This window comes from Microtus ochrogaster, chromosome 8, assembly GCF_000317375.1.
Source record: "Microtus ochrogaster isolate Prairie Vole_2 chromosome 8, MicOch1.0, whole genome shotgun sequence".
Taxonomy (NCBI): Eukaryota; Metazoa; Chordata; class Mammalia; order Rodentia; family Cricetidae; genus Microtus; species Microtus ochrogaster.
In genome coordinates, this window is record NC_022015.1 from 46,390,641 (window position 1) to 46,404,499 (window position 13,859).

General features: G+C 40.8%; 1 protein-coding gene across 1 annotated transcript in view; it reads left to right on the plus strand.

Annotated features, from left to right (window-relative positions):
* Positions 1–13,859, plus strand: part of LOC101982105 (guanine nucleotide-binding protein G(q) subunit alpha) — a 141,709-nt gene that overhangs the window by 83,389 nt on the left and 44,461 nt on the right. Inside the window, exons 3-4 of the mRNA XM_026781326.1 lie at positions 739–741; positions 11,585–11,597. Of these exons, the coding sequence (XP_026637127.1) occupies positions 739–741; positions 11,585–11,597 (16 nt within the window). The remainder of the gene's footprint in view (positions 1–738; positions 742–11,584; positions 11,598–13,859) is intronic.

Genomic DNA, 13,859 nt, shown 5'->3' on the forward strand with positions numbered 1-13,859 from the left:
GTTGTTTTTGGTCAACTTGACACAAGCTTGTGAACTTCCAACTGAGAAAATGCTTCCATCAGTTTGACCTGTAAGCACGCCTGTGAGGCATTTTCTTAATGGCTGATATGGGAGAGCCTGGGCCACTGTAGGCAGTGCCACCCCTGGGATGGTAGCCATGGTGCTTGATATAAGAAAGCAGGGTAAGCAAACTTTGGAGAGCAAGCCAGTACACAGTGCTCCTTCATGGCCTTGCTCTCGAGTTTCTGGTTCAGTGAGGGACTGTTACCTGGATGTATAAGATGAAATAAACACTTTCCCTCCCAAGTTACATTTGGTCATGGTCTTTATCACAGCAATAGGAAAAACAAACAAACAAGTGAAGACAACTTGAAATCTTGCAGGTTTTTTTTTTAAATTAAAATTCTGATCTTTGCTTTGGGAGACAGAACACATGCATAGATTAGAAATTACAGATAAAAATGTGTTTGATCGTGGCTTCCCAAAACATAAGACTCCCTAATTTCTAATTCTCAGACCTTTATCTGCTTTCAAAGAACCATTGTTGATGGGTGGGTTTTCTTTTGCAGGAAAACTATGAGTTTTAATTTTGAATGCATTCCAAAATTATTGTGTGAGCTGCCAGTCAATCTCGTGTCCTGGGAAAGATTTGCATCCAAGAGAGATCTGTTAATTCTGTCTTCAGATGTGCATAACAGAAATGAAGTTCAGCACGGGGTTAATAGAAACCCTTTGTAGCTAGTGATCTAGATAACTACAGTCTGGAAAAATGTTGGTTATTGTTTTTGAAATATTTAGTTACCTAGTCAAATTTCTGTCTACATTAATTATGTAAATCTGTCATTCCCCTCTCATTTTGGTCTGGATAGACACAAGAAAGGGTAGGAAATATTCCACAGCCTTAAGCCAGCCCCTATTATAGAGTGATCCAGTGGCTCAGAGCAAAATGAGAGGCCCGAGTGTCTGATTGATGGTGCCCCTCAGTCATGCTTGGGAGGCACAGGGCTGTGCATTCTTCTTACAGTGAAGTTACATTTCTGCCTTTCCAGGCATTTGTATAAGACTAAATTATGGTCCAAATCAGCCATAGAAATGTTGCCTGAATAAAGTACTTGCACATTATCTGGTAGTTTGGCTCATGTCATTCTCGACTGACAACAGCATTCCATCTGTCCTGTTTAACATGCACTCCAGTGTGTGCAGTCAACTGGCGTGTGTTGTTACTGTCTGTTCTTCCCTCCCAGCCCTTCGTCCATATCACCATTCAGGTTCTGGACCTTTCCACCTGCCCTACTCTTTTTTTCCTCCCTCTTCATTCCCTTTGTGTACTCATTCCCTCCGTGAGTTGAGTACATGAATAGAAAACCTGTATTCATCTCTTGTCTATTCCAAAATTCTGCCTCCTCTACCTTTGACCAGCTGTCTGTCTTTTACTTCCTGCCTCCTCTGTCCTTCTGTTTCCTTTGCCATTTCAAATTTCATCAGTCTCCCTGTGTTGCTGCTGTGTTTATCCACCCTCCCCTGTTCCTGTTCATTATGTCTCATCCTCCTGTTGTTTACCCCTCCACCCTCATTGTGATTCTCCGCTTCTCCCTTCACTCCCTTCTGCCCCTCATTTGCTAACGAGATCCTGTTTCTTAGTAATGCTCTATGATTTCTCCCTTCCCTCCTCTCCATCCTCCCTCTCTCCCCCTCTTCTCCTTCCCTTTTCTAGTACTAGAGATTGAACCTAGAACCTTCTGCATGTGCAACAAGCACTCTACCACTGAGCCCAAGCCAACCTCTGTCGTGCTTATTTTTCTGTTACCTCTTCCCTTTCTACCCCTTTCATTCTTTACCCATCATCTATAATTACGATTTTGCTTAGAGAGAGGCCTTGCTATCAGAGAGTCAAAACTCCAGTATCTGATAGCTATGTGTCTGCTAGTGTCATGCCTGTCCATAAAGAACCTAGTTTGCCCCCTGACCATTGGCATTTGCCTTTTGCTTGGAACTGTTGACGTCCATGGATGTGCTTGAGACAGCCTCTGTTATCTCTCATGACATTTTCCCAGTGATATTTGTGAATTTTGAGGCGTGTACCCATTACTTAATGGTGAATTTGTATATTTCTGTAATGTTTGTTGTAGGCTGAGAGCTGTCTTGGGCAGTTTCTCCACCTCAGAAAGCAACCACCGTAAAATTCTGTCAGCATAAACTGAGTCCAGCATAGAAATTGACCTGCTGGTTGTATAGAGCTGATATGGATGTGGGGTCCTTGGCACTAGCTGACTTAAGTCCCCTAACTGATATTTCTTTATTTGTTCTTACTTAGGGATAAGTTGATTTTCTAAATTGCATTTATATGAGTGCATATACCTATTTTAGACGATTTTTTTTGCTGAAATAATACAGAAATTGTAACATCTTATATACCACTAGACATTTCATTATGCTTATCTTTGTAAGAAAAAATGGATATTTTCCTATATAGTTAATAATGGCCATACATTATACCTAAAGCCAATAATAAGTTCATGTTCAGATTCTTCTGGTTCTTCTAAAATGCCATTCAGATGTGGTTAATTTTAGGAATACACGTTGCATCTGGTAGCTATATCTCTACCCTCATAGAGAGACCTGTTTTACATTTCACTGGCATGCTCAAGAGTGTCCTGGATTTTCTGATTGTTTCTTTGTACATTTTGTTTTGTTTTGTTTTCAAGGTAGAGTTTGTCTGTAGCTTTGGAGCCTGTCCTGGAACTAGGCTCTTCTAAACAAGGTTGGCCTTGAACTCAGAGATCCACCTACCTCAGTCTCCCTGCTGGTATTAAAGGTGTGTGCCACCGCTGCCCAGCTTCTTTGTACAATTTAACTTGCTTCTTTCTCACAAGGATTTATTATGCACAGAAGTTAAAGTGAGCAGTGGGACTGGAGTGTTTTATAAACCACTTGGTGTGATACATATTATTGATGTTTGTTGGTGATGTGTCTAAGTTGTTTCACACTGTCAGGTTAAGAGAGAATAAGTGGGCTAAGCTTACTAGAAAACAAATCCAGAGGATTTTGGTCATTATCATTAAAATGTAGTCGTGTCTCACTAAGTATCTGTTATTCATGCTAACACAGACTAAATCTAAGTCTTGGGTAATTTATAAATATTTGTATAAATTTTAGTCTACAGTTTTGTTTGTTATTGTTAATTTGTTTTTTGCATTTTGAGACAAGGTTTCTCTGTGTAGCCTTTGTTGGCCAGGAACTCATTCTATAGACCAGGCTGGCCTCAAGCTCAGAGATCTGCTTCCTGAGTGCTGGAATTAAAAGGCTACACCACCATGCCTGGCTTAGACTACACTATTAGCCCCCCGCCCCCATACTTCATCTTCCATTCCATCCAATCACTTTTTACAGGAGCTAAGGACACTATAAATCTGATTTGTACCTACTTGTTATCTAAATAATTAGGCCTCAAAGGACAGATAGTGGGCGAAAGGAAGAGATGAGGAATTTCAGGAAATGGATAAACTTTGGATAGGTTTACAAATGGTCCAGATTTGATGCATTCTCCAATTCTGTAGAATGATCTCGTTAAAAGCATTCTAAGATTTTGGAGAATTTTTAAAATTATTTTACTAACTTTTTCATTATTGATAAAAAGCCTGAAGGCTCTGAGTATCTTTAGAAAAAGAACACAATAAACAGATGGCTGTAGGTTTTCTTCTCTTTTTTTCTGGGGTTCACCACCTGCTTTAATATACTGAGACATCAGGTCAAATGAGTTCACTGCCTACAGAACCAGAAGTTCCCTGACACTAGCCATAGAACACAAGTCTCAGTCACATTGAGTATAGTGAAAAAGTCCCCATGTTGCAACCTTAGGCCAAAGACTACTGTATCTGGGTTTGCTTTAATCTTACTTTACTAGAGTCCCCCCCACCCCCGGGGGGAGGGTGAGTCAGACTGCGTTTAAAGAGTCCATGTAGTCCAGAGCAGTAAGTGCATGAAGAAATTGGCCCTTTGGTACGTATCTGCACTAGAATTTGCTTTGATTATGGCCCTGAATTGATATACCATCTATTATTATGTTGATATCCCATCCATCTGACTTAGAGCCAAATTCTTGAGTAAGGGTCCCTTCTAAGAATAATACTGAGTAATATTTTGAATACTTGTACTCCTGGGGTTGGGGTGTGGCTCTTCTGGCCATCCTGACATGACCCCCCTTCTTGAAGGAAAGAAACAGCACGGTATGGTGAGACTTGTTGGCAAGTATCCAGCTGTAGGTCCAGTTCCCTCTACTGCTCATCACTTCTGAAGCTTGCAGTAAAGCCTCAGTCTCCCCAGGCGTAGTGGGTGAAATTTAATGCTTAAATTAATTTCTGATTTTTGAGTATTTTGGGATTCCATTACACTCGACTGCCCTTATTGAAAAATAATGAGCCTTTGCAATCAAGCAAAATTTAGGACCCTCAAATTAACATGTGTGATTTATGTGAGTGTGTGCACGTGTGTATGTGTTTCAGGCTTTGTGAACCATATGGTCACTGTCTCATTGCTAGGTGCAGATGCAGCTGTAGACAATGGATAAGTTTGTGGGAGAGTAAATTAAATTCTTTTTTATTTTTTATTGAGCTATGTATTTTTCTCTGCCCCCTCCTTCCTTTCCCTTCTACCCTCTCGCATGGTCCCCATGCTCCCAGAGCAAATTAAATTCTTAAAGCTGAAATCTTAGTTCAGAAGGAAACATTGATCTTGAATTGTTCTTTTCTAGAGAGTAATGATAACAGGGTCTGGGAGGTAGCTCAATCAGTAAAGTACTTGCATCACATAAAGCCATGTAAAAAGCACCCGGGCATGGCTGGTCACCCTTCTAATCTCAGTGCTGGTTGTCTGGAGACAGGTAGCTCTCTACGACTCACTGACTAGCTAGCCTAGCCTCATCAGGAGCTCCAGACTAAGGAGAGACCCTGTGCCATTTTTTTTTTTTTTTTAAGAAGATGGTGCTGACGAGATGACTCAACTGACAAAGGTACTTGGCACCAAGGCCTGAATCCTTCACGTTGTCCTCTGATCTCCACATGCACTCCATGTGCACAAACACACAAATGCATAAAGGAGTGGATAAGTAAATAAAATGTAAGAATGTCAGTTGAAAATAAAATAACAAGGTGGATGGTATCTTGTGAATATGCCTATCTTAGTTTCTTCTGCTGCTATGGTAAAATACTGTAATACAACTTCTGCTCTATGTGCTACACACTACAGGATGGTTTGCGAGTCAGGCAAGGGGCTGGAGTTGAAACACACACAAGGCGGGGGGGGCGGGCAGGTAACGCCAAGAATACTTCTTTTATTGTGTTTCAGGACAGCTTATATAGGATCTAGTGGCCACACCCTAACTCTTAGCTGCAAGCCCACCAGAAACTACTCCCCTGCCATCAGAAACTCCTGAGGGTCTCATGCTCAGAGCAGCTGCAAAACAAGGTGTTTGCTTAGAGCAGCCGCAAGCATAGGAAAACAAGTTGTTTACTTCAGCAGGCAGGGGGTCACAAGAAATTCAGGGTCTGGGGGTTCATAATCTCCAACAAAATATTCCAGCCAAGAGCAGCTAAGGGTGGAAATGAATCGTTTTGCAGTTCTAGGTTATATTCCATCCTAGCAGGGGAGCCCCAGTGGCAGGAACTGAAGCTGCTGGTCATGTCATGTCCACAGGTAAGAGCAGAGAGTGAACAGAGGAACAGGAGCCTGCTGCTAAGCCCAATTTCTCTACTTCTGTATAGCCCAAGGTCCAGACCCAGGGAATGGCACCTCTCACTCTCACACTGGGTCTTCCCACATCAGTTAAGGCTGTCAGGACTGCTCTACAAATGTTCCCACCAGCCAGCCTGATCCAGATGATTCTTAAATCCAGCCTCCCTTCCCACGTGATCTTACTGTGCGTCAAGGTGACCAAACCATCACAGCATTGGGTTAGCTCTGGCCTTTGAATGAATGCTTGTGGCCCCAGTGCTTGCAAAGGTATCATTTTTCCACTTGAGTGATATACTTACTTGTACATCTTTCTGCCTTTTCCAGAAGTGAAAGAAGTAACAACAACAAATAGAACATCGCGTATTTGTCTCCCTCTGTATTGTCTGATGATTTCCAGAGTCTTTTTCATTTTCAGAACACATGGTGCTCATAGGGATGAAATAAAACTCAGATATACTTAGCCAGTCTCTAGCCTTTGGGAGAGCAATAGCGAAAGAACTAGACTCTGTTTCTCCTTATGGGTAAATTGGTCTCCTGAAGGACAGTAGGTGTAGAAATGGGTGCACTGTGCAGACTAGCTACCTGCTCTTACTGTAGCTGATTCTGAAATAGCTGCATCTCCTCACCGTCTCCTCCACAGACTCCCTCAGAAAGATGGTACAATGGGGATGAGCAGACTTCAGAAAAATCAACCTACTTTCCGTTTTTAGTTTGATTGGAGCTCAGCTGTACATATTCATATATGAATGATGGTAGCATCTTTGGTGCCCAGTGGCAAAGTCAGATCATTAAAACAGTGATCATATGGATCACAAAGCCTGAAATACTCACACATCCACATAGTTTGAAATTCCTCCTTTAGGGTAATGAATGTTGATGGACGGCTAGCATACTGCTTCTACCATTTGGATGGAATCCTGCTGAAGACTGATGTTCTGATTTAACTCCACAATATGTTTTAGAGAGTTGGGAAAATAGTTGGCTTTTGTTCCTTCAGCTTCTGTTCGCAGATAACTCCTAACTCTGATCAGGGCAGCTTCTCATAGGTCCATGTGCCCCCATTATCAGTGATTATTTGCAACACAACTGTGTTCCTTGCCAGAGTCCCACCTCCTTCAGGAGGGCGTTTGGGTCTTCTACCATTTGATTCAGTCCCACTATTGAAGTTACTGTCAAGTTTCATGTGAACTTTGATTAAAAGGTACTAGTTGAAAGTCTAAGAAAATTCTGTGCCGTTTCTGATTTCTTCCCTCTTATTTCTTTTCTGCCTATAACTTCCCCCACCTTTTTTTTCACATTATTCTCTAGTGACTGTAGTTCATAATCATCCAACTTTCTTATTGCATTCTTAGTTAGCAGCTTACAGTTTGGTACTTAATTGTTTCTTAATTGATTCATCTGTACTATCTTTACTTCCCAGATAGTCTGACATCCCTAAGGGAAAGAAATATATTTTAACATATTTTCATACCATTTCCTTGTGCCAGTCTCCCTCCATCAAACACATACTGAATTAAAGTTTAGCATAATAGATTCTCATTAACCTGGTATATGCTAGCTGCATTAGGCACTGTCTTCGCACAGTAAGACAGACTAAGAGTCAGCCTTCTAGTATTTCTTAATATGTTTTCAGAATTGTGTCAGAATCAATCAGCACCTTTGAAAGCTGTCCTATAAAGAAAGTAAATTAGAAATAAACAATGGGGGGCTCTTTTTTTTCTCTTCCTCTGTCTCTTTGTTTGGATTTTGTTGTTTCCTTTTGTTTCATATTTAGGAGACAGTCTCTTCACAGGTGCCTCAAGCTCCCTGGCACAAACAGTCCTGCTCAGCCTCCTGAGTAGCAAGGGATGCAAGCATGCACTATTGCACCTGCTTGTGTTTATGTCTAATTACAGGCTTGATCTGTTTGTTTGTGCGATATAACTATGAATCTGTTGCTGTTAGGCTAGGCCTGGCTGTGACACTGAAGTCTGCCTGGCACACACTTGAGTTGCTTGGTTTGTTCACTGTTCATTTGGAGTCTCTTAGGTAACAATTTTGAACAACTCTCTGATTATAAAATTAAGATGCCAAATCTCTTTCCTATGTGCAGTAATGAGTTCTTTTCCGGAGACTCAAGGTATTTGTTAAGGAAAAAAAAATACTTCGTGAGCTGTCTTATGTCTTAGTTCTTTATTCAAAGAAAGTTAGAATTCTTTATTCCTTCTCTTGCTCTTTATTGCAGAGTTTACTCTGCCTTGATAAGTCCTCAAGAACCAGGGTCATAACACTGCAGCCACCACTCTGTGATCCTAGCTTTTTTGGGATTTCCTGTGAAAAAAAGAAACAACTTTATGAACAAAACTACCTGTGATAAATGCTACCTGTCACTGAACACTAATCATGAGGAATGCTAATTTTCCTTCTGCTCAGTGAGCTCTTCTGAGATAGGCATGTTTGTGTATTGAGTAATCCCATGCAGCTAAGAAGCTGAGCCAGATTCCTGGTCAGCTCAGACCTGAAGAGGGAGGGGCTTGCTTGGGTCCTGGCCCCCAAACTGCCCTTTGAATCCATGCTTGCCTCAATGTAGTAGTTTTACTGAACGGTCACTGATCCATTTTGTAAGGGTTACCTAACAGTGTTTTGGTGGGGTTTCTTTTTGTTTTTGTTTGTTTGGTGTTTGTTTTAAAATCTTTTCTTCTGATTTTTTTTTTTGTCCACCCAGCTCTGCACAGCCTGCACAGAGTTGTCTTGTGGTTCTCCCTCGCCTTCACTGCCCTGACACCGTCAGATAAGATCTCTTGGCATGATCTAGCTTTCTACTCCCAAGAGACTGATCCTCTCACAATGAGGTCTTGTTAATTTTTTTTAATGAAGGCGACCTAGTTTTTGTAACCTTCTTTTTAATAATTAAAAATATGAAACCTACCCAGAATCATTTTTCTGTGCCACAGTTCCAACTTCATATCGAACTAGAGCTGCAGATCTGTTGCATGCAATCTTACCGTTGGAAACACTTTATGGGGTTAAAAATCCCCCAGCTCCAAACATGAACCCAAGAGCATGCTGTTAATCTTCTTGTGTATAGCTGGGTTTGCTTCATACCAGAAACTTCTCTTCATACTTAACTACCCACAGCTCATCTTTTCTCTGTGGTGTAATTGCTAGAGTTTATATGACTCTAACTTTTATTTTTTAAAAATTGATGCCATCTCTCCTGATATTTTATTCATAATTGCCAAATCTTATTCTTAGTTGCTTTCATTTAAATGGGGGAGGAACTTGAGTTTTTCTTGTTTGAAAGAACAATTCGGGTCACAATAGTGAAATTTTCTAATTTTGAAAAGATTTTTAGTTCAAGTCTGTTGTTGACAGACTATCATTAAAATTAGTGACCAGTTAGAATCATATCCCAAACAGAAAAAAAAATCAAATTTAATTTGATTTAGTCATACTATTTTAGTGAATTTTCAGCTTGACTCTTTACTTTTAATAATTTTTTCAAACTTCATATTTTTTGCAACCAGGAATGATCCTAAAGTTAATTGTGAAAGGAGCCCAGTGGTCACTAACAAACCAATGGCTGGGATTGCCTTCGTTCTTTCGTGTTCTCAAACATACAACAGGAAGATGTTTATGGATTACCACTTGAAATTTTGTAATGCATTCCCAGAAGATGTCCAAATCCAAATAAAACCTGGGCTTCTTCCCGGGCGTTGGCAAACTCCTTGCATAGCCCATGAATCTGATCCAAGACTCTTCACATCCTTAGTTTCTGACATAACGCTTCAAGTCCAACTGATGCTAAGCTCCAGGTGGCTTTGTATTCTGCCGTGGTGAAGGAACTGTCAGAGACTAAGCATGTCTCTTTCTTTATTGCCACGCTTTTTACTGAAAACCAACAAAAGCTATATAATTTTGTTCCATTAAAGAGCTTACATTAGAAATGTCTGTTGTTAGATTCAGCCTCCTCAATTTTCACTGGATTGGATGGAATTCCAAAGCCTAGAAACTGCACACTGATGAGTGTGCTTATGCCGATTATGTCATTCTGTGGCCAGGACTTAAGAGCAGGAAGCTCGTCTCCTAAATGAAGTTAAGCCAATGGGGCCTTTCCTTCCTCTGTTGTATTTAAATTTGTCAGAGGCATTTTAATTCAGAATTTAGTTTTTACATAATGCAGGCCAGCTATATTCCAGAAATATAATTACATAAAGATGGGTAGCTAACAATCCCCTGGCTCCTATGCTTGTTCCTAAGGAGTGTAACTTGCTGGCCACTGCAGCATTTCCGATGAAATAGTTTTAATTTGGATAGCACACTGAGCATCTGTTACAGGTGGCCCAAGCTCTCAGCCAGATGTTGGTAATACAGTCATAGACAAAGATAGTTGTGGACCCAGACCATTGAATTTGCAAGTGTAGGAAGACTGCATCTTTTAATCTACAGTATCAAACTATTCAATGTGTCCATGTAGCAGAAAGTCATCGAAGGCCTACAGAGGATGGGAGTAAGGAGGAGCACTCAAACAGCCAGGCTTGCTTTCTCTTACACAGTTTTAGGAGTGGCTTAGGGACTAGAGAGATAGCAGCTAAGAGCGCTGGTTCCTCATCCAGTGGACCTGGGTTCAATTTCCAGCACCACATTGCAGCTCACAACTGTCTGTAACTACAACACCTGACACCCTCATACATACATGCAGATAAAAATACCAATTTTTTTAAAAAAAAAAACAAGGAATGACTTATTTCCTAAATAATTAAGTCCCATGTATACCATGATGTCTTCGTGTGCCTCACATCAGGAAAGGGCTTCTACCTTTTACACTTGCATTGCCTTAGCAATGTACCTGTGTCATCACCATAGCAATATTGGGAATGACCCCAGCAGTCACTCAGAATCAGGCTTACAAAACAAATTAGAGCTATAATTAACTCTCTGAATTTACTCTGCAATATAAATTTGTTCAGGCCCTGGTGTTTCTTCTTAAAATGTTAAATGAATGGAATAATACAACATGAAACCCCTCCCCCCATTTTCCATTAGTTTTTGCGGAGAATATGAAGTATTTAAATGGAAAATACAGAGATTAGATTATTTTATTGCATCTTCTCAAAATGTGGCAGGCATAAATGAAAAGGACATACTACACTAGAATACCACTTCTAGGGGTACAAAGTAACTCCTCCCCTACGAAGCCAATATGAAGTGCAAAGAATGTGTGCATTCTTTCTCCATGCCTTGCTTTTCAAGGCATGATGGGGCAGGTGAATTAGGGTTCTACAGGCTCTGTTTGAGCTGGTTCTTTCTGGGCAGTGAGAGATGCAGTTCTCACTTGTCTATTTTCTGCTTCACAAATTATGTCTTCAGTATTGTACCTTCTGAGCCACTCAGTAGAAAATTATTATGTAGATAGATTGTGTATCCTTTGTTTGTTTGGGAAGGTTGTTTTGTTTCTCACCGCTTTTGCTTGGGAGTGTGTCTGGTAAGGTTTGCTTTGGGTGTAGGTGGCATATACTGCGACTAAGAGATGGATAGTGTTCAACCTTTTCCTTTTGCTAAATTACACTTACTTAGCTTTCTGCCCCCAAGTGAGGCAAAATGAGACTGTCCAGCAAGACCATCACTTTATCTTAATCAGTAATGCATGAGATTTAAAAAAAAAGTCTACTTATTTTGTGTGTATGAGTGTTTTGTCTGCATGTATGCCTGTGCACTACATGCATGCCTAGTGCTGACAGAGGCCAGGAAAGGAAATTGGGTCCCCTGAAACTGAAGTTAGAGCTGGTTATGAGCTGCTATGTGGGTACTGAAAATTGAACCCAGTCCTCTTGAAGAGCAACCAGTGCTCTTAACCACTGAGTCATGCCTCTAGTCTGAATGGATTATTTTAAAAGACTATTTCCTTGTCATGGTGTTAACAATACTGAGGTAGAACATAGCTTGACAAGCAGATGTTCGTTGTAAGCAGTTGTTATTCTACAAGAGCTGTAGGAAGAATGAAGAGGAAAGAGAATCCTCACAGTGGCAATCTGAGACAGCTCAGCAGTACCCTGCATCACAGAGAAGTGCCCCTGGCAGTTGTGTAGGGTGGCTGCTGAGCCTTTGCAGGTGGCTTTCCAGTTGCAGCTGTGTGCCCTGGCTCCATGTCATACACATAGTTAGCTCTAAGGAGCTCAGTGCACGTTCCTGATTGGAGAGGTGCTATCAGCGCTCCTAAGGTGCATTTGACAGAAAAAAAGCCCTGCTTGGTGCACTGATTCTTTGAAAATTATTCCTGCCAAACATAACTAGTAGCATTAGGTACTCTTGGTTCATCTCTAGGAAACAAAATCACAATTTCCCGTTATCTCTAGACTGCCAGAGCACCAAGCACATGAGGATTAAGAGCCCTCTGTTCTGACCTGTGTCTGCGATGTAACTGGAGTGGAGCATGTTTCTTAGTTTATCTTGCCACTGTGCATGCAGTTCTTTGATTTATCTGAAATTTCTGAGTTCTTGTATGTAAATGATGATCACATAGATTTTGGAATATATGCTTCAAATTTTAATTCAAGGGTCTGATAAATTAGGAAGTTGCATTTGTACAGAGCAGCCTGTTGCTGCTGGAAGAGCCACTCTATCTGTAGATGGGAGGCAGTCAATTCACTGAACATGGGCTTTGTTATCTCATCAGGTGACTAGGGCTATTCCCAGGTTCACTAAAATATAGCTTTGCATTGGTATTCTCCTAGCAGCAGCTCCCTTTTGTTCTCTAGCCAGGGTTAAATAGTTGAAGGTGTGAAGGAGTTCTCACTATTCAGCAGAGAGCTTCTTGCTGGCTGCAGATGTGCTAATGTGTCTGGAAAAGGCCTTGAGTATGAATAGCTGCTTTGCTGTAGGAATTCTAGCCTGCCCTTGCCTTAGAGCACTGGTTCACTTCCAACAAGGCAGTAGTTCTTTTTTATTAAAGTCAGACTCTTCTGTAACTCTTACCATTTCCTTCTAACATTCAGTTTTCACTCATAAAGGAACTCCAGTAGTAAAAATTAAATGCTACAAGCTTTAATGCTCACACCAAATCTCTGTATAGGAAATCCATCCATCCAACTAGGAGTGACTAAATACTATTTTCTTGGCACTAAAGTAGAAATAAAAGATGTGTAGAAACAAAACTGTCTTCTCAGGTAGATTCTGGCCCTGAATATGTATTATGATCCCTGAGTTGTAACCACCATGTATACCAAACCTTCCGACTCACTGTGTTTTATTTGTGCTCATTGGGGAGCTGATGCCTTCCAGTTGTAAATGGTGCCACCATTGTTCTACCTCTTGCTTACAGGTTAGTTGCTTTGTGTAGATACTTTGTAGCCATGCATTTTGAAACCATTTTTGTGCTTCATCATTTCCAGGGTAGAAGGGTGCATAGTTCCTCTTTGAGTCATAAAGATGCTTCTCAGAAGAGCCAACTGTCATCAACTGGCTGTCATCAGTTCTGTCAAATTGTGTCCTTCATGACATTACAGCTTAAGTCCCATACTTCGAGAGAGTTGAAAGCAAATGGACTAGGGTTTGGAAATGACAGAACCTGCTGATAGTGAATGTACACTTGCCAGAGTTAGGGTTAGCAGTGATAACACATCAGTTTCTTCATCCAAGTGGAAAGTTGTGTGCCCTGATTGTGGTGGTGGTGGTGGTGGTGGTGATTACACAGATATGTGGCAGAAATCTCCCACAAGCATTCACACTCATTTGCCTAAATATGTATGAATGCCCATAACTGAGGCCTGTAGTTTTAAATAATACCATGAGTTTTCTAATTCTGATAATATCAGATTCCTAGTTTTGTTAATATTATATAAATACCTATATAAGGTACTGTCATTAAGTGAAAGCCAGATGAAGAAATTCTGTGATAATTTGATAAATTTTGAGTCTAAAATTATTTCAAAAAAAATTGTTTGACCACACACACACACGAAATGTTTAGGTAAAATGGCCAGATACATTAGTTAGTGTAGGTGACTCTAAAGAAAAGCACCTGAGGGCTGGAGAGATGGCTCAGTGGTTAAGAGCATCGCCTGCTCTTTCAAAGGTCCTGAGTTCAATTCCCAGCAACCACATGGTGGCTCACAACCATCTGTAATGAGGTCTGGTGCCCTCTTCTGGCC